At 44.5% G+C, this 20,318-nt stretch overlaps 1 protein-coding gene and 1 non-coding gene across 2 annotated transcripts; one reads left to right on the top strand and one right to left on the bottom strand.

The window, feature by feature from the left end:
- Positions 1–293: 293 nt before the first annotated feature.
- trnaq-cug (transfer RNA glutamine (anticodon CUG)) lies at positions 294–366 on the top strand. The gene has a single exon. It is a non-coding gene; the product is annotated as a tRNA-Gln (tRNA).
- A 9,484-nt stretch (positions 367–9,850) lies between these two features.
- Positions 9,851–14,556, bottom strand: LOC137301977 (probable G-protein coupled receptor 139). Its single transcript, XM_067971693.1, has 2 exons — positions 14,484–14,556; positions 9,851–10,740 (listed from the first exon to the last, which is right to left on the bottom strand). Exons 1-2 carry the CDS (start codon positions 14,554–14,556, stop codon positions 9,851–9,853), a joined length of 963 nt encoding a protein of 320 aa, XP_067827794.1.
- Positions 14,557–20,318: the final 5,762 nt, after the last annotated feature.

Below are 20,318 nucleotides of genomic sequence, written 5' to 3'. Positions count from 1 at the left end.
TCCGGCAAGACTGGAACTGGAGCTGCGCTGAGCAGATTGAAACAGAAGCAGTGACGAGGGAAGCGATAGATTTGACAGTGGCTGTGTGATTGGCTGAGCATCGATTCTTAGCAGAGGGGAAAGGATGGAAGCTGAAGGTGTCGATGAGGAAGGGCCGAGTCAAAGTGGCAGTTTGGAATTGTCCAATTCTTGCAGTTTTGCTGATGGGAGAGGTTTGGCAGCAGCCTCGAAAGGTCGTGCTGAGAAAAGGTCCAAATGTCTGTGAATGGTGGGTGCTGGCTGAGCTCAATGGTGGTTTCCATGGTGTATTGGTAAGCACTCTAGACTCTGAATCTAGCGATCCGAGTTCAAATCTCGGTGGAATCTGTCTTGTTTTCGTCCCATTGGCTTGCAACTGTGGGGCTCAAAAATATCATGTTCCTCGAAACCAATCCCTGTTGCTGTTAATTTCGCTGCCTCAATCAATGAGGGTGCAGCTGCCTCTATCGATTTCAGGTCATCAGCTCAATCGCTCTTTTGCTTTCCCAAAAAAAAACAGAAGAGAAAGTTGTTTTTTTGTGTAATGCTGAGTTTCACTGCAGCAAAGAATGGTGATTGCTGAACGTTTCATTGCAATCTGCATTCAGCAGGCAAACATGTAGAAATCCATAGCATTGTTTCTTGAAACATTGTTGCTCGGATCGTGTCCTCGGGCAAAGTTGACATTTTCATTTCAAGAAGTCGCAGTTCTGCTGATGGGAAAGGTTTGCCGGTAGCCTCGAGGGTTCAGTGATGTCGCATTCTGGCAGTGCTAAGGAAAGAGCCAAGTGTCTTTGGCTGGTTTGTGCTAGCTGAAGTAATGAATGAGTTCGTCGTGTAACGGTGAACATTAATGACTTAGACTCCAGCGATTCAAATCTCGATTCAGCCTCGAATGTTGTCCCAATCGTTTGCAACTTAAGGGCAAACAATTAAAAGGCACCTGGAATCCAATCCCTGTTGGTAGCATCGAGCAGTCAGTCACGCGGCGCCATGGCAATCCTGATAAAGCAACGAAGTGTCTTCCATGGGAGGGGGCCAACCTTGGTAATGAGTGGGTTTCATGGTGTAATGGTGCGCACTCTGGACGTTGAATCCAGCGATCGGAAATCAAATCTCGATGGAACCTCAACCTTTGTCCCATTCGTTTCTTACTTTTGGGCAAACAAATAAAATACACCTGGAATCCCATCCCTGTTGGTGGGCAGTTCGCAGCCTCAATCAATGAGGATCGAGCTCCTTGTATAAATTTGGCCTTTTTGTTAAAGGCAAATTGTGTTTAACTAACTTGATAGAGTTTTTGATTAGGTAACAGAGAGGTTAGATGAGGGCAATACGATTGATGTGGTGTATATAGAGTTTCAAAAGGCGTTTTATAAAGTGCCGTATAATAGGCTTGTCATCAAGATTGGCCCCCATGGAATAAAAGGAGCAGTAGCAGCATGGATACAAAAATGTCTCAGTGACAGGAACCAGAGAGTAGTGATGAACGGTTGTTTTTCGGACTGGAAGGAGGTGTAGAGTGGTGTTCCCCAGATGTCGGTGTGATCACCACTGCCCTTATCGATATATATTAATAACTTGGACTTGGGTGTAGGGAGCACAATTTCTAAATTTTCAGATGACACAAACCTTGGAAGTGTAGTGAACAGTGAGGAGGATAGTGATAAACTTCAAGTGGATATAGACAGGCAGGTGGAATGGGCGAACATGTGGTAGGTGAAATTTAACGCAGAAAAATGCGAAGTGATACATTTCGGTCGGAAGAACGAGGAGAAGCAATATAAACTAGAGGGCACAATTCTAAATGGGGTATAAGAACAGAGAGATCTGGGGGTACATGTACAGAAATGGTTGAATATGGCAGCGTAGGTTAAGAACGCGGTTAAAAAAACATACGGGATCCTGGGCGTTATAAAAAAATGCATTGAGTACAAAAGCAAGGAAGTCATGATGAACCTTTATAAGAAACTGGTTCGACCACAACTGGAGTATTGTGTCCAGTTCTGGGCACCGCAAGTCAAGTGGGATGTGAAGGCCGAAGAGAGAGTGCAGAGGGCATTGGATTGATTCCAGCGATGAGCGACTTTAGTCATGTGGATTGACTGGAGAAGCTGGGGTTATTCATCTTGGAACAGAGAAGATTGAGAGGAGATTTTCCAGTGGTATTTAATATCATGAAGTATCCAGTCAGAATAGATAGAGAGAAACGGTTGGCGTCAGGGTCAAGAACCAGAGGACACAGATTTTCGGTGACTGGCAAAAAAAACAAAGGTGACATGTGGAAAAAACGTTTTTATACAGCTGGTGGTTATGATTTGGATTTCACTGCCAGAGGGGGCGGTGGAGGCAGATTCAATCATAGCTTTCAAAAGGGAACTGGATAAGTACTTGAAAGGAAAACATGTGCGGGGCTACGGGGATAGGGCACGGGTGTGCGACCAGCTGGTTTGCTTTTGCATACAGCCGTCAGGACTCCAAGGGCTGAATGGATTCCTTCAGTGCTATCACCTTTCAATGAGACTCGAAGCTTAGCCTGTCTTTTGCTTTCACAAATCTACAGAAGAGAAAGTTGTTTTTTTGTAATGCTTAGATTCCCTGAAACAAAGAATGGTGTTTGCTGATTTTTTTCTTTCCAATCTGCACTCAGCAGGCAAACATGTAGAAATTCAAAGCACTGTTTCTTGAAAGGCAGGCAAACTTTATGCATCGTGTCCTCTTTCAAAGTTTACATTTTCATTTCAAGAAGTTTCAGTTCTGCTGATGGGAGAGGTTTGCCTGGTCGCCTCGAGGGTTCAGTGATTTCGCATTCTGGCAGTGCTAATGAAAGGGCCAAGTTTCTTTGGCTGGTTTGTGCTGGCTCAGGTAATGAGTTAGTTCGTCGTGTAATGGTGAACATTCTATACTTGGACTCCAGCGATCCAAATTCAAATGTCGATTAAACCTGAGGTCTTTTCTTTTCACTCCAAACTTTATGCATCAGTGCCTTGCAATGTTTATACAATGATTATCCAACCAAGCGAGCTGAAAGTATGGATGAAAAAGGGCCGAGCCAAAGTGGCAGGTTGGAATTGACCAATGCTTGAATTTTTGCTGATGGGAGAGGTTTGCCAGCAGCATCGAGCAGTCAGTCATGCAGCGCCATGGCAATGCTGATAAAGCAGCGAAGTGTCTTTCAAGGGAGGGAGCAACTTTATCAACGAGTGGGTTCCATGGTGTAATGGTGAGCATTCTGGACTTTGAATCAAGCAATCCGAGTTTAAATCTCGATGCAACCTCAAGTTTTGTCTCATTCGTTTCTAACTTTTGGGCAAACAAATAAAAGGCACGTGGAATACCATCCATGTTGGTGGGCAGTTCGCAGCCTCAATCAATGAGGATCGAGCTCCTTGTTTCGATTTCGCCTTTTGTTAAAGGGAAATTGTGTTTAACTGACTTGACAGAATTTTTGATGAGGTAACAGGTCGGGTAGATGAGTGCAACGCGATTGATGTGGTGGTTTTCGACTTTCAAAAGGCGTTTGATAAAGTGTCGTATAATAGGCTTATCATCAAAATTGATTCCAATGGAATAAAAGGAGCAGTAGCAGCATGGATACAAAATTGGCTCAGTAACAGGAACCAGAGTGTCGTGATGAACGGCATGCAGTGGAGGGAGGTATACAGTGTTGTTCCCCAGAGATCGGTTTTGGAACCACTGCATTTTTGATATATATTAATGACTTTGACTTGTGTGCATAGGGCACAATTTCCAAATTTGCAGATGACACAAACCTTGGAAGTGTAGTGAACAGTGAGGAGGATAATGATAGACTTCAAGAGGATATGGACAGGCTGGTGGAATGGGCGGACACGTCACAGTTGAGAATGAACGCAGCAAAATGCGAGGTGATACATTTCGGTAGGAAGAACGAGGAGAAGCAATATAAACTAGAGGGCACAATTCTAAAAGGGGTACAGGAACCGAGAGATCTGGGGGAATATGTGCACAAATCGTTGAATGCGGCGAGACAGGTTGAGGAAGCGGTTAAAAAAAACATACGGGATCCTAGGCTTGAAATGGAGGAATCTAGTACAAAAGTATTGAAGTCATGATGAACTTTTAAAAAAAAATAGTTCGACCACAACTGGAGTATTGTGTCCAGTTCTGGGCACCGCGCTTTCGGAAAGATGTGAACGCCTTCGAGAGGGTGCAGTCGAGATTTACTGGAATGATTCCAGGGATGAGGGACTTTAGTTTGGCGGATAGACTGGAGAAGCTGGGATTGTTCTTCTTGTAACAGAGAAGATTGAGAGGATGCCGTTTGCATTAATGAATGGGTTCAATGGTGTAATGATGAACAATCTGGACTTTAAAACCAGTGATTCCGAGTTCAAATCTCGGTGGAATTTCAACTTTTGTCCCATTCGTTTACAACTTTTCGGCAAATAAATAAAAGGGACCTGGAATCCAATCTCTGTTGATGGGCAGTTCGCAGCCTGAATAAATGAGAATCGATCTTTTTGATAGATTTCAGGTCCTAAGCTCAACCTGTCTTTTGATTTACCAAATCAGCAGAAGAGAAAGTTCTTTGTTTTCTAATGTTGCGTTTCACTGCACCAAAGAATGGTGTTTGCTGAACTTTTCTTTGCAATCTGCATTCAGCAGGCAAACTTACAGAAATTCCACGCATTGTTTCTTGAAATGCAGGCACTGTGTCCTCGGGTAAAGTTTACATTTTATTTTGACGCCAACCTTTATCCATCAGTGCCTTACAAACTTTATACACTGATTATCTGGCAAGGCTGTAATACCAGCTGCGCTGAGAAGTGTGAAACAGAAGCAGTGACGAGGGATGCGATGGATTTGACAGTCGCTATGTGATTTGCTGATCATCGATACTTCGCAGAGCGGACATGGGGAAGCTGAAGGTATGAATGAGAAAGGGCCGAGTCAAAGTGCAAGTTTGGAGATGGAATTGTCCAGAGCTTGCAATTCTCCTGGTGAGAGAGGTTTGCAAATTGCCAGCAGCCCAATTCAGTTAGATTTACCGTCGTTTCGGAAAAGGACAAAGTTGGACCTGGAGTTAAAGTTCTTAATTGGGGAAAGGCCAATTTTACAAAGCTGAGATGTGATTTGGCCAAAGTGGGCTGGAAACAGTTACTTGAAGGTAAATCAATGTCAGAGCAGTGGGAGGCATTCAAGGGGGAGATAGTGAGGGTGCAAAGCAAATATGTTTCAACAAAGAAAAAGGATGGGAATCACAAATCTGGAGCCCCCTGGATTTCAAGGAGCATCCAGGGTAAGATGAGGCAATAAATGGAAGCTCATGTCAGACACCGAGAGCTCAATACTGCATAAAGCCTAGAGAAGTATAGAAAGTGCAGGGGTGAAATTAAATAGGAAATTAGGAAAGCAAATAGGGGACATGAAAAAATATTGGCAAGTAAAATCAAGGAAAACCAAAAGGTGTTTTATAAATACATAAAGATCGAGAGGATAACTAAGGAAAGAATAGAGCCTAGTGGGGACCATAAAGGTAACCTATGTGAGGAGGTGGAAGATGTGGGAATGGTTCTTAATGATTACTTTGTGTCTGTCTTCAAGAAAGAGGGAGATGATGCAGAGATTGTAGTTAAGGAGGAGGAGTGTGAAATATTGGATGGGATCAACTTAGTGAGAGAGGAAATATTAAGTGATTTAGCATCTTTGAAAGTAGATAATTCGCCAGGCACGGATGAAATGTATCACAGGCTGCGAAGAGAAGCACGGGAGGAAATAGCGGAGACTCTGAGCATCATTTTCCGATTCTCTCTGGCGACAGGCGTAGTGCCGGAGGATTGGAGGACTGCTAACATTCTATCGTTGTTTAAGAAGGGAAAAAGGGATAGACCGAGTAAATACAGGCCAGTCTGCATAACCTCGGTGCTGGACAAATTATTGGAAAAAATTCTGAGGGACAGTTTTAATCGTCATTTCGAAAGGCACGGATTAATCAAGGACAGTCAGCATGAATTTGTTAAGGGAAGGTCGTGTCTCACTAGCTTGATTGAATGTTTTGAGGATGTAACAAAGCGGATCGATGAGGGTAACACGTTTGATGTCGTCTGCAGGGATTTTAGCAAGGCTTTTGACAAGGTCCCACATGGCAGACTGGTAAGAAAAGCCCCTGGGATCCAAGGGAAAGTGGCAAGTTGGATCCAAAATTGCCTCAGTGACAGGAATCAAAGGGTATCTTTGTGACAGGAAGGGTCTTACCAGTGGAGTTCCGCAGGGGTCAGTACTCGGTACAATGCTGTTTGTGGTATATATGTGTATTCAATGTAGGGTGCATGATTAAGAAGTTAGCTTATGACACAAAAATTGTCCACGTCCTTGTTAGAGAGGAAGGAAGCTGCAGTCTGCAGAGAGCTGTCGATAGACTGGTCAGGTGGGCAGAAAAGTGGCAAATGGAATTCAATCCGGAGAAGTGTGAGACAATGCATTTGGTGTGAGCAAATAAGGCAAGGGAGTACACAATAATTGGGAGGATACTGAGAGGTGTAGAGGAACAAAGGGACCGTGGACTGCACGTCCACAGAGCCCTGACGGTAGCAGGACAGGTTGACAAGGTGGTGAAGAAAGCATATGGGATACTTTAAGATTTTAGCTGGGGCATTGAATATAAAAGGAGGGAGGCTCTGCTGGAAATATATAAAACACAAGTTTGGCCACATCTTGAGCACTGTGTACAGTTTTGCTCCCCACATTACAGGAAAGATGCGATGGCACCAGAGAGGGGACAGAGGAGATTTACGAGGATGATACAAGCACTGGATAATTTTAGCTATGAGGAAAGATTGGATAGGCTTGGGTTGTTTTCTTTGGAACAAAGGAGGCTGAGCGGAGATTTAATTTATTATATCAAATTATATGGGACCTAGATAGACTGGGCAGGAAGGACCTGTTTTCCTGGGCAGAGGGGTCAATAAACTGGGAACATAGATTTAAAGTAATTGGTAGAAGTATTGGAGGGGAGTTGAGGAGAATGTTTTTCACCCAGAGGGTGGTGGGGTCTGGAACTCATTGCCTCAAAGGATGGGAGAGGCAGAAACCCTCATCGCATTTAAAAAGTATTTGGATGTGAACTTTAAGTGCCATAACCTGCCGGGCTACGGACCAAGAACTGGAAAGTGAGATTGGGTGGGATAGCTCTTCTCCGGCCGAAATTTCTATCTTTCTAAGATTCTATTCAATACCTCACTGTGGAGAACGTGAAACACCCCACAAACATCTAACTTGGGAGATGCCAGAAATACCCCACAAACATACATAACTGGAGAGACCCGGAAACACCGCACAAAAACCGAACTGGTGATACCCAAGAATCACCCCACATACATCTAACTGGGGAGAGTCGGGAATTACCCCACGATCACCAAACTGGAAGTTCCAGGAAACGATCCACAAATATCAGACCTGGGAGACATCCCACGGACACCTAATAGGGGGACCAGGGAAACACCTCACAAACATCTAACTGGGGAGACCCGATCATTTGTCCCCTTCATGGTCAGGGCCTATCTGAAGGTGGTGAGGATCTGTTTCGGGGGGGCCAGACCTGCACCAAGAACTGGGAGGAACGGGTCGCCAAGGTCAAACATAAGCCTGGTATTTGGGGGGTGCGCCCTGTCCATAACTAGCAAGAACCTGATGATAAGGTGTGAGGGACTCGCGGTGTTGCTCTACGTGGCCAAGGTATTGGCCCATTCACCGCCAATGTGCAGTCACAGTTACCCGAGCTATTTTCCACTTTCTCTGGATTTCCAAGGGAGAACGCTTCCAAAGGGACACCATGTACAAGCCCCCAGACAAAGGGGGGAACTGCAATACTTAATCTCGCTCTGATCCCGATGGCCACCTTTGTGTGTGGCTGCCTCCGTATAGGTGTAGAGCCCAAGTACGCAAATACCAAGTGTCGCTACGTGCTGAGTATCTACCTGTCCAACACAGGATGCAGGATGTTCCATCGAGCTGGACCGTCCCCCACTACCAGGTTGAGAAATGTATGAGGAGGAACCCTTCGACCACAAGGCCGGCAGGCAGTGGTCGGCACAGAACGTTCTGAGAATCCAGGAGGGAAAGGAGAGGATGGATCCGATTGGGCAGTTCCCCGACCAGAGGGTCGATGCCATGTGGCAGAACGTCTCGTCACCAGAACTGATGCACCAGGGTGTAGCCTTGATGGTGGAGAGAAGGGCGCTATCAGTATGGTCGTTCGAACACGCACCGAATCTCAGCACCACCGCAAGCTCGAGGCTGTGGCCGGGACGAGACCATCGCCCACCACCTGATGGACTGCCCATTATGTGGAGAATGATGCGTTGGTATCTGTCCCAGTTCATCCCCAACATCTCGGTAACACAGGACGCAGTGCTGTATGGGCTGACCTCGGGACAAAGACCAAGACAGATATCGACTGCTGCTGGAATGCCATTAACTCGGTGAAGGAGGCCCTTTGGTCTGCCTGACACATGCAAGTGTTCCAGCTGAAGGAGCTGTCCACGACCGAGTGTTGCCGACTGGCACACTCCGAGGTTCACACACTGTGGGACGCAATGAGGAGAGTTGCGACCTATGCAAAGGCTCGATGTGGAATCATCCTAGTAAATCTTGTATGCACCTGCTCCATTGCATCTATGGTCTTTTTATAACATGGTGACCAGAACTGTTCAAAGCACACCAACTCTTGTCTAACCAGGGTTTTATACAAATTCAACATAACTTCTCTGCTTTTCAATGCTATCCCTCTGGAAATGAATACCAGTGCCTGGTTTGCTTTTCTTATGTCCTTATTAACCTACGTTTCCCCAGATCCTTCTTCTTCTCTACCGCATTTAGAATTATTATCCAAGCAGTATGTTATATACTGCTTGGATAATAATGTTTATACTTCCTACCAAAATTCAATACGTCACACTTATCTATATTGAAATTCATTCGCCAATTACATGCCCACTTTAGAAGTTTATTAATGTCTTCCTGCTTTGTGTCACAGTCCTCCTTGGTTTTAAATGTGCAACAAATTTGGTGTCATCAACAAATTTTGAAATTGTGCTTCCAATTCCTGAGTCCAAATCGTTAATGTAAATGGTGAACAACAGTGGCCCCAGCACCGATCCTTGTGGCAAAACACCTGCACCTTTTGCCAGTCTGATTAACTTCCTTTAACCACTGCTCTCTGTTTTCTGTTTTGTCGCCAGCTTGCTATTTTATCTGCTACTTTTCCGTTGATTCCACAGGCTCTGACGTTAGTCATGAATCTACGATGTGGTACCCTTATCGAAGGCCTTTTGAATATCAAATATATTCCATCTACTGCATTCCCCTTGTCCACACTTTCTGTTGCTTTTTGAAAGAATTCTATAAGTTTGGTTAAGCATGACATTCCCTTTTGAAATCTTTGAATAAGGATTTCATTATCTTTCCGACCATCGATGTTAAGCTAATTGGGCTATAGATCACTGGACTGGTTCTATCTTTTCTTTCAACATCGGGATCAAATCAGCCGTCATGATGTCCTCTGGCACTATTCCCTTTTTAATGAATTTTTATATGTCTGTAATAGTGCATCTGCGATCTCTTCCTTTTGTCATAATTTCGCCCACTCACTTCATCTCTCCTGTTCCTTTTGCAATTTCCTGCCCCATGTACAGAATTTGCTGTTCCTCTTAACACAGTGCCATCGACAAACGTGACAGTTTTCAGTTCATGTGACCCATTATGTCCCGATCACTGAGTCGAGTCGGTGGTGGAACTGATAAAATTTCAGACGAGATTGAGTTCTAGTGTTGAGTTGTTTTCATCTTTTAATTCATTTAACAATTACAGTAAAAGGATATTTTAACAGATTCTTCAACTCATCTCTGAATTTGGGCTGCGTCACCGCATAAATACAGGTGTTTGTGCAACAACCCATGAGTTGAAACATGAACCCTAACTCCCGTACAAACACAGGTAGACAAATAGCCTCATAACCCAGGTAAGCCATTCGCCAATAAATAGAATATATCATATATATCGTCCATAACAGAATAAAATTTGCTGATATAGCGTACAGTATAATCATGGATTTCCTGCGGTTCTCCATCTCTGGGTCACTGGGAATCTCCCCACCGACGCGATTCAGGAGCCTCTTGCGGGCTCTGTTGGCCACTAAAATGTATCTGACGGTTAAAGCATTGAACAGTAAGACGAAGAGAAATGGAATGCATGGAGTTAAAATATAATGAAAGAATTCAAACGCGCCCCACACCTTTGACTCTGCAACGCTGTCTTTTACAACACAAAACCAGGATAGATTGCTGAAATTATATCTCTTCGTGTACATAAAGAACCAGAAAATATTTTTGAAAGAGAAAAACACAGTAATTGTTGCTCGAACCACAGTCGCCGTTTTCTCCACACAGTACTTGGTTTTCAGATTCTGGCAACAAATGGCGATGTATCGATCAAAGGTAAAACTGACCGTGAACCAGACAGAACAGTCAGTGACTGTGTAAAGCAGGACGGCGTGGATATTACACACCGGGATATCCCTTATGAAATAGAACTCTACATTATAAACAACACGGGTATGGCACAGTATCAGATCGATGATAATAACGAGTAGGTCCATTGCTGCCATTGCCACCAGGTAGCGAGTGACACATTTGGAGAGACCGCACTTTCCCCGAGACAGGATCACAATCGTCACCACATTAACTGGAAGGAATAAAAAGAGTAAAGATCGGAAACAGGGCGAAGGCATCTGATTGATTGAGTTTTTGGTAAAAATGTGATCTTTGTTATTGCATCAGTTGAAGAATCTAATTATTTCACCCGTCACCAGGACTGGTTGCGAGATACATTTTATTTACCATAAAATATTAGATAGTAACATAGAATTTACAGCTCTGAAACAAACGATTCATCCCAACTGGTCCATGCCTGCTCCACGTGCGCCGCATCCCACCTTTCCCCATCTAACCCTATCAACACATTGTTCTCGTCTTTTATCCCTTGGGGAGGAAAAGAAAGATTTGGGGGTATATGTGCACACATCGTTGAAGATGGCAAGGTAGGTTGAGAAAGGGGTTAAAAAACATACGGGATCCTAGGCTTTACAACTAGAGGTATAGAGCACAAAAGCAAGGAAGTTGCGTTGAACAATTATAAAACAGTGGTTGGGCCACAACTGGAGTTTTGTGTCCAGTATTGGGCACCGCACTTTAGGAAGGATGTGAAGGCCTTAGAGAGGGTGCAGATGAGATTAATTAGAATGGTTCCAGGGATGAGGGACGTCAGTTACGTGGATAGACTGTAGAAGCTAGGTTTGTTCTCCTTTGAGCAGAGATGGTTGCGAGGAGACTTGATAGAGGTATTCAAAATCATGAAGGCCGAGACAGAGTAGAAAGAGAGAAACCTTTACCATTGGTGGAAGGGTCAAGAACCGGAGGACATAGATTCAAGGTGATTGTCAAAAGATTCTTAGCGACATGAAGAATAACTTGTTTTACACAGCGAGTGGTTTGGATCTGGAATGGACTGAGTGATGCGTTGGTGGAGGCAGATCCAATCGTGGCTTTCAAAAAAGAATTGGATAAGTACTTGAAGGGGAAAAAAAGCAGGTCTACGTGGATAGGGCGGGGGAGTGGGACCAGCTGGATTGCTCTTGCAGAGAGCAGGCACGGATCCGATAGTCCGAATGGCCTCCTTCCGTGTTGTTACTATTCTATGATTCTTTGTGCTTATCCAGCTTCTACTTAAATAAAGTGCATTAAATTGGAAAATAAATAAATGGCGACATATTAATCAGAAAAACCGCAGTAATAAAATGAGCTCCTGACATGCTTCAATTGTGAAAGCAAGAATGGTTGGAGCGGGGCACTGAACTGTTCTAGAATGTGCCAAGCCAAGTTCTCTGTGGGAATTGAGTTAGCAGTCACATTGATGTAATTGTGCTCAGTGACCCTGGATTGGCGAAGGTAAATGAGTCCGAGATCCTGCTCTTGCTCACTACTAAGAAGATCGTTCAGCCAAGCTTTCTGCTCCTGACCATTGTCCAGGGACCCTGGGTTATGGAGGAGAGATCAGCCCATGTTGCAGCTTCTGTTCGTTGCCACTTAACCTTGCACCATCATCACTTTTGTCATTTAATCACTCCTGCCCTCCACCCTATCACAGACCTTCCCTTTTATTTTTCCCCACCCTCCCCCTTTCCATGGCCCTGCACTTGCTTTAAAACTGCTTTACTTTCCTTTACTTCTTCCAGTTCTGACGAGAGGTCATCGATCTGAAACATTAACTCTGTTTCTGTCTCCAGAGATGCTACCTGATCTGCTGAGTATTTCCAGCATTTTCTGCTTTGATCAGAACACTTCCTACGTTAGGAAAGTGACCACATTCCAAGAAGTACTTCTTTGACTGTAAAACGGTATCGGAGGTCCCGAGGTCGGGAAAGGCGCTATATAAATTCAATATTTTCCTTTTCTTTTTTCGAATGCGTCTCTCACTTCAGATAGTTTGATTACATGAATGATAATTTAAGACTATCTCTCGGGTTTCATAAACAAAATATACGAAAAATTTCGAAGTTTGGTCTCCTGTATGGTTTTACTTGTCAGTGAGGAATGAGAGTTTTCCTAATTGATACTGGAACATGAGCTTCAAATGACAAATTAACTCGAGGTTCAACAAAACGAAGACCATTTACATTAAATTAGAGGAGGCGATAATAGAAAATTACTCTCCGTTTCCCTGTTGCATCCGTGAACTGACCTTCACAGGTATGACATTACATTTCGAAAAAATGAATGGGAATCAAATCACTGATGTATAAAGAGGAAACATTTTGTTGAACGAAAGCTACAATTGTAATGAAAACAGAAAATTCTGGAGAGACTCAATAAGTCACTTCCTGAATCCCCAAAGCCTTTCCACCATCTGCAAGGCACAAGTCAGGAGTGTGATGGAATACTCTCCACTTGCCTGGATGAGTGAAGCTCCAACAACACTCAAGAAGCTCGACACCATCCATGACAAAGCAGCCCGCTTCATTGGCACACCACCCACCACCCTAAACATTCACTGCCTCCAACAGCGGCGCACCGTGTCTGCAGTGTGCACCATCTCCAAGATGCATTGCAGCAACTCGCCAAGGCTTCTTCGACAGCACTCCCAAACCCACTACCTCCACCATCTAGAAGGACAAGGGCAGCAGGCGCATGGGAACAGCACCACCTGCACGTTCCCCGACAAGTCACACACCATTCTGACTTGCAAATATATCGCCGTTCCTTCATCGTCGTTGGGTCAAAATCCTGTTAGTCTCAACCTAACAGCACTGTCGGAGAACAAACACCACACGGACTGCAGTGGTTCAAGAAGACGGCTCACCACCACCTTCACAAGGGCAATTAGGGATGTACAATAAATTATGGCCTTTCCAGCGATGCCCACATCGCATGAACGAATAAAAAAAAGTTGAAGTTTTAACAGTTTTTATGCAATTTCAGAGCCACAGCAAAGGGGATGGTGGAGGGAAGGAAAGAACAAAAGGGAATGTCTCTTATAGGGTGGAGGGCAGGAGTTATTAAATGACAACAGGGATGATGGTGCATGGCAAGAATGGCGGTAATGGGACAAGTAAATGTTCAAAAGATGGGAATCGAGGCCCTGTAAATGACAACATCAGAACCATTACCAGGAACTGCTTTCCGAAAAAACCTGAGCAACCGTTATGATCTGAAGTTATTGAAATAAATGTCGAGTCCAGAAGGTTGTAAAGTGTCGAATAGAAAGAGGAGGTGCTGTTTCTCGAGCTTCATAGGAACTGTGGAAGAGGTCAAAGACAGAGGCACCATGTCAAGGGCCCTGTCAATTACGGTGAAGGGGAATCCTCGTTTGAGGAAAAAGTAAGAGATGGGAAAAAGCAAGCACTGGTGCCGAAGGTGTCATCATCTGAACAGATGCGACCGAGACAGAGAAACTGGAAGAATGGAATAGAGTCCTTACTGGAAGCGGGGCGGGAGCAAGTGTAATCAAGACAGCTGTGGGAGTCGGTGGGCTTACAGTTGATATTGGTTGACAGCCAAACACCTTAAATGCCATTGGAGAAGTCGAGGAAGGGAAGGGAATAGTCGGAGATGGACCATGTCATGGCGAGTGAATGGTGAAAATTGGATGAAAAGTTGATGAAATTTTCCAATCGAGAGCAGAAAACGGCACCAATACAGTTATCAATGCACCGGAAAAAGAGGTGAGGGAGGGCCCTGAGTAGGACTGGAACAAGGAATGTTCCACATATTCCACAAAAAGGCAGGCATAGCTAGGACCCATATGGGTTCCCGTGGCGTCACCTTTTATTTGGAGGAAGTGAGTGGGTTCAAAGGAGAAGTTGGTCAATGTAAGAACAAGTTCAGCCAGGCGGAGGAGGTCGTTGGTGGATAGGGAGTGGCTGGGCCTACTTTCAAGGAAGAAGTGGAAGGCCTGCAGGTCGTCCTGGTGGGGGATGGAGGTGCAGACGGACCGGACGTCCATGTTGAAAAGGAGACGGTTAGGGCCGGGGAACTGGAAAATGTTCAATTGTCAGAGGGCGCCTGAAGAGTCGAGAATGTAAGTGAGAAGAGACCGGACAAGGGGAGAAAAAATAGCGTCGAGCTTGGAATAAATAAGTTCCGTGTGGGAAGAACAGGCTGAACAATGGGTTTACCGGGGCAGTCCTGTTTCTGGATCTTGGGAAGGGGGTTGAAGCGGGCTGTGCAGGTTTGGGGGGCTATAAGGTTGGAGGCCGTAGAGGGAAGATCTCCAGAGGAGTTGAGGTCAGTGACGGCCTGGGAAACTATGGCTTGATGTTCGGCTGTGGATTCATGGTCTATGGGGATGTAGGAACAGGTGTCAGAGAGTTGGCGTTCATCCTCCGCAAGGTGGAGATCTGCTCGCCAAACAACAACTGCACAGCTCTTGTGAACAGGTTTAATGACAATGTCGGCGTTGCACCCGAGAGAACAGAAAGCTGCAAGTTCAGAAGGAAGGAGGTTAGAGTGAGTGAAGGGTGAAGAGAAATTGAAATGCCCAATGTCACGCCAGCCATCCCCAAGGGAAAGATCAAGAAAGGTAAAAGGCCACTGTTCAGTTGGAACGAGAAGGCTGGAGAAAGGGTCCATTGTGCGTGGATTGGGGGCGGGTGGAAGACTCCTTTCCAAAGAATTGGGCTTGGAGATGAAGGCAATGAAAGAATAGCTCAGCATCGTGTCAAGCTCGAAATTCATTGAGGTGGGGGTGTAAGGGAATGAAGTTGAGGCCTTTGCTGAGGACTGATCGCTAGAGTTTAAAGACGGGAACCTCAGAGGGGATTGTGAAAACACGGCAAAGGGTGAGATTAGAGGGAGGGATGGGGTCAGAGAAAAGTGAAGGGGAATAGAGATCAGAACGGGTGTTGGTATCTAAAAGGTTTTGCTACTTCTGGCCCTTGACACCTGAAACGAAGAAAAAAAGTGTTTTTGTTGAAGCGCCGGATGAGGCGAATGATGAAATGGAACTGCGGATCAGGACATCTGTGAGGTCGGGTGGGTCGGTGCTGCTGAAAAGAGAGATTGAGAGTGTGCATGTGGCAGCGTGGATCTCAGGAAGCGTTGAGAGTAGTGGTTCGAGGAAAGCTGAACATCATGGAGATATCTGTAATCATGAAGCGTGGGATTTAGTTTGGAAGCCCGGTGGAACAAGTCAGAGCCGGAGACAATTGTGAACCTTTCCGAACAACCCAGAAACACGCGGCAGTAACAAAGGGCTTTCGTGGTATACAATGAGAGCACTGAGCATTCAATCATCAGAGGATTGTGGCAAAGATTTTAAAGTGTATCTGTGATCCTAGCTAAATAATTCAAAGTGAAGATGTACCATTTATTGAACTGATGCCGGAAGAGGGAGCCGTAAAGTTGAATCAATTGTTACAGGCTACATTATCATAAGGGGAATACAGGCGAAGCAATTAAAGGGGGATATAATGATATAACCGACACCGCCAATAATAGTAAAACATAATTACTCAAATAATGCATGATTATAGTGACCTTATGATATAAACAATGATATTGTTAAACATGATTTACATAAACCATATTGCAACCAATCAAAAGCGGTGATACTAATTCAAAGTGGTCGGTAAGGGAGATTGAGATAATGACGGGAGCTGAATCATTTCAAAGATTGACCATCTGTCCATCTGATTTCGTTCTACAACTCCGCATTACAAAGTATCTCCACAGATACGATTAAATCGTGCAAGGCCTCTTTCTAACTCGATACGAGAGCTCAATGCAGACAGCACAATATAATCCGTTCATCACAAAGAATTATCCAACAATACTCATGGTGTCACAGACTCAAAGAAAGCCTGACTCTTAATAAGATTGCACCACATCAAACAAGCTGTGAAAAATGAAGACACTGAGATCTCAGACCAGTGAATAAGCGACTGAGAAAGAATCATGTCAGGGGAACATGGAGCGTTAATATCCATACAAAACACTGAATATACTCTACACAAATAACAACCGATATCGTGACAGAAATAATCCGAACATATATAAAGTGAAAGCGAGTTTATAAAACTAATAGCTGAATATAGTGACTTACGTGGTCCATTAACAGTAGCGAAGGTGGGATAACAAATGATAAGAACAGTCATTCAAATGAACATGGTTTACAGATGTTAATAGAGTGAATTACCTGGCTCACTAACAGTAATGAGGATAGGTCAATAAACGGCAAGAACAGTAATACGTTAAAGCATGAATTACAGAAATAATATCTGCATAGACCGACTTACAAGGAACACCAAAAGCAGCCAGGATTGGATAGTAAACCCTCTGTATTTTCCGAAATTGAAACATTATCTTGAGCAGTGCCATATAAGACCACCCTGACCTTTCACTTTGTTTTACACCTGACGATCTGTGAATCCCCTGCATTTGGCTGCGATCCATGTTCCCCCTTTCCATGAGAAACACAGTCCGATGACACTGCGAGATGAGCCTGCTTACTTATATCACTGGGAAAACCCTCCAGTGAGTCAATTGTGATCCATTGAGATTGAAATTAATCACAGTCATTGAACAAACAGGTTCAGCTATTCCCCTGCACTCGGACTCTTTTTATAGAACAAAGTCCATTTATGACATGTTATGTTAACGTCAGTGGAAACCACCAGAAGATGATTCGAATGATTGATGGAAAACCAGGACATTGCGAAATTCTGTGTCTTCGAATCCAGATGACAAGTGAGCGGAGATTCGTTCATTTATTTGAGATTGTTTATGTGATGCAATCCTGTGATCTGAGAGAAATCTGATCCTACTCGGCTGTTACACCAGTTGACCGGAAGAATCCCGAAAGAATTCACGGTATCATTTGCAAATATTCTAGAACTGGTGTACTGTCTGCAAACACAAACACTTTCAGGGACCTTAAAGGGAGAGAATTGCAGGACTATGGGGAATGAGCGGGTCCGTGGGACCAATTTGGCAGTTTTTTAAAAGATCCATCACAAGCACGATGGGCCGAGTGGACTCCTTCCACGTGATAAGATTCTATGATGATTCCATGACCTCTCCAAATATAGAAACATTACCTACAATCCCCTGCAAAAACCGACCCATTCTCTGGTTCGCTTATAAATATTAGCCGCTGTACCCCCTGCAAATATTGTGAAAAACTTTAGATTATTGTCAAAATCGACTCCCCTGCGGGCATCCTGATGATATTGAATTAGATAACGTGATTCTCCCTTCAAATATAGACTCAGTCCCAGAAATAAACGGATGTTTGATTGAATCCCCTCCTCAGGAACACCTGTGAGAAAGGAACTCAGGTCTGGTTACCGCCTGTGAATATTGGCACATTTCTGGGAACTCCGTGCCCGCCACAGATTGTGCAAAGACTATCACACTGTGCGATGGGGTTGGGTGGCGGGGGGGGGGGGGGTGGAACTGTCTGACACGCCCTACAAATATTGACCCACTCTCACGGACCCCTGGAAATATCGAACTTTATCCTGGATCTCACCCTGGGGATTCCTTGGGGAGAAAGAACTAACATTCTCCTCTGACAAACTTTCACAAACCGTTGGAAATGCTTGTCATGAACGGGAACTGCCTGATTGTTTAACATCTTCTCTACTCAATGTAAATATTGACATAATCGCAGATCTCTTGCAGATGTTGATACACTGCTGGGGAATATGAATACTCCCACAGACCACTGAACACAGTGACACAATACTGAGTATCAAAAGGCTCCTATAAATTGTATCTGAATATTAAAATGTTCCCCGGCTGTCCTGTAAAAATTGTAAACTCCCCAAAATCCTCTGAGAATTGTGACTCCCTCCTATAGACATCCCGCCTCCTATCGTCTCCAGACGTCCTGAATGCATGAAGTCCGCAGTAACCCATGCAAATATTGCTTCACTTTCAAAAACTCCATTCGAGGCAAACATGGTGCAGGAGGCCCATTAGACAGACTGACCAACGGACACCTGAACAAATATTGTCTCAGTTCCACATGCTCCATTAAAGATGGAGCTCTTAGAAGAGCTTTCTCCATTCGGAAAATCTCCGCACTCCCTGAAAATATTGTAGCATTGTGCTCTCTAAAGATTGACACAATGTGCTTGAATGTGTTGTCCCCTGAAAATATTCGCTCACACCTCCGAACTTGTTCGCAGCAGCTGAAGTAAATCTGTTTACAAAATCTGGAAATAAAATTCTGGTCTCAATAGAAGTGACCGTGAAGCTGTCGGATTGTCATAAAAACCCTACTCGTTCACTGATGTCCTTTTTAAGGAAGGAGACCTGCTGTCCTTATCCAGTCTGGGCCTATATGTGACTCCAGTCCCACACCAACAGTGTTGACTCTTAACTGCCCTCTGAAGTGAACCAGCAAACCATTCGGAGATATCAAACCCGCTGCAGAGAATAACAAGAATAAAACCATTAGACTGCAGCGCATAAAGGAGGCCCACCACCACCTTAGGACAACGAGAAATGGGCATTAAATGCTGGCCTTGACAGCGACGCCCACAACCCGAGAATCAATTTTAAAATATGTTGGTTTTGAATGTTAATAAAGTTATCCATGTTCATTCAATCTTGGATTGAACCAAGAGCTTTGTTTTGTACGGCCTCTAGTGCAGGGCAGTCTGTGGCGTGGCATTTATGAAGATCTCAACTGTTTAGACAACTTCCATCTCCACCTATGTCGCCAAATATGTGGCCAACCATGCAAGTTGTCATTGTTGTTGGTACTGTGTGTTCTCCCCATCGCCCACCCCCCTCCCTCGAATTGTTGGTCCAGTCTTCATTCACCACATTCTAGAATCTGTTTCGTAAACTCTTCCCCCTTGACCACACTTCCCCTCGCACTCCCTGATCCTTCCACCATTCGTTGTGAAGTCATGATTCTCTCCAAGTGCACTTACACTGAGATGGGGAAAACCCATCTGTTTCTGCTCTGCGTTACTGGAACTCTGTGTCACTGGAGCTCTGACAGTGTGTGATCTCCCTTCTCGCAACAATGTATTTAACGTAGTAAAACGTCCCAAGGTGCTTCACACGGGCAATTATCAAACATTTGACACCGAGCCACAAAAAGAGTAAAACGGATACGGTAGCTAAGGATTATGTTACTGGACGAATAATCCAAAGGCCTGGACAAATAATCTCGTGAGCCATGAGTTCAAATCCCGCTACAGCAGCTGGGGATGTTAAATTCAATTAATTAAATTAAATATGGAATTTTAAAAATCAAGGATCAGTCATGGTGGCCATGGAAACGACCGGAATGTCATTAAAAAAAATCTGGTTCACTAATGCCCTTTTGGGAAGGAAACCTGCCGTCCTTACCGGGTCGGGCCGATAATTGACTCCAGACCCACAGCAATGTGCTTGCTTCTTAATTATCCTCTGAAATGGCCCAGCAAGCCACTCAGTTGTCCAATCTCTCGACAAAAATTCATAATAAGAATAAAACCAGATGGACCACTCGGCACCGGAGACGACGAAAGGCAAACCCAACACAATCGACCATACAGACATCTGGGAACTTGTACAAAAATTGGGAGAGCTGTCCCACAGACTATTCCAGCCACAGCCACACTCATATACTCAGCCCACATCTCAGAATCTTGCATCACCATCCCAAGGTATGTCCGGTCCCACCGGCAGGAGAGACCAACCAGAGGTGGCGGTACAGTGATATACAGTCAGGAGGGAGTGGCCCTGGGAGTCGACAACATTGACTCC

Source organism: Heptranchias perlo, chromosome 35 (assembly GCF_035084215.1).
Source record: "Heptranchias perlo isolate sHepPer1 chromosome 35, sHepPer1.hap1, whole genome shotgun sequence".
Classification (NCBI taxonomy): Eukaryota; Metazoa; Chordata; class Chondrichthyes; order Hexanchiformes; family Hexanchidae; genus Heptranchias; species Heptranchias perlo.
Note: the sequence above shows the minus strand (reverse complement) of the source record. Positions and strands in the feature narration are given on the sequence as shown.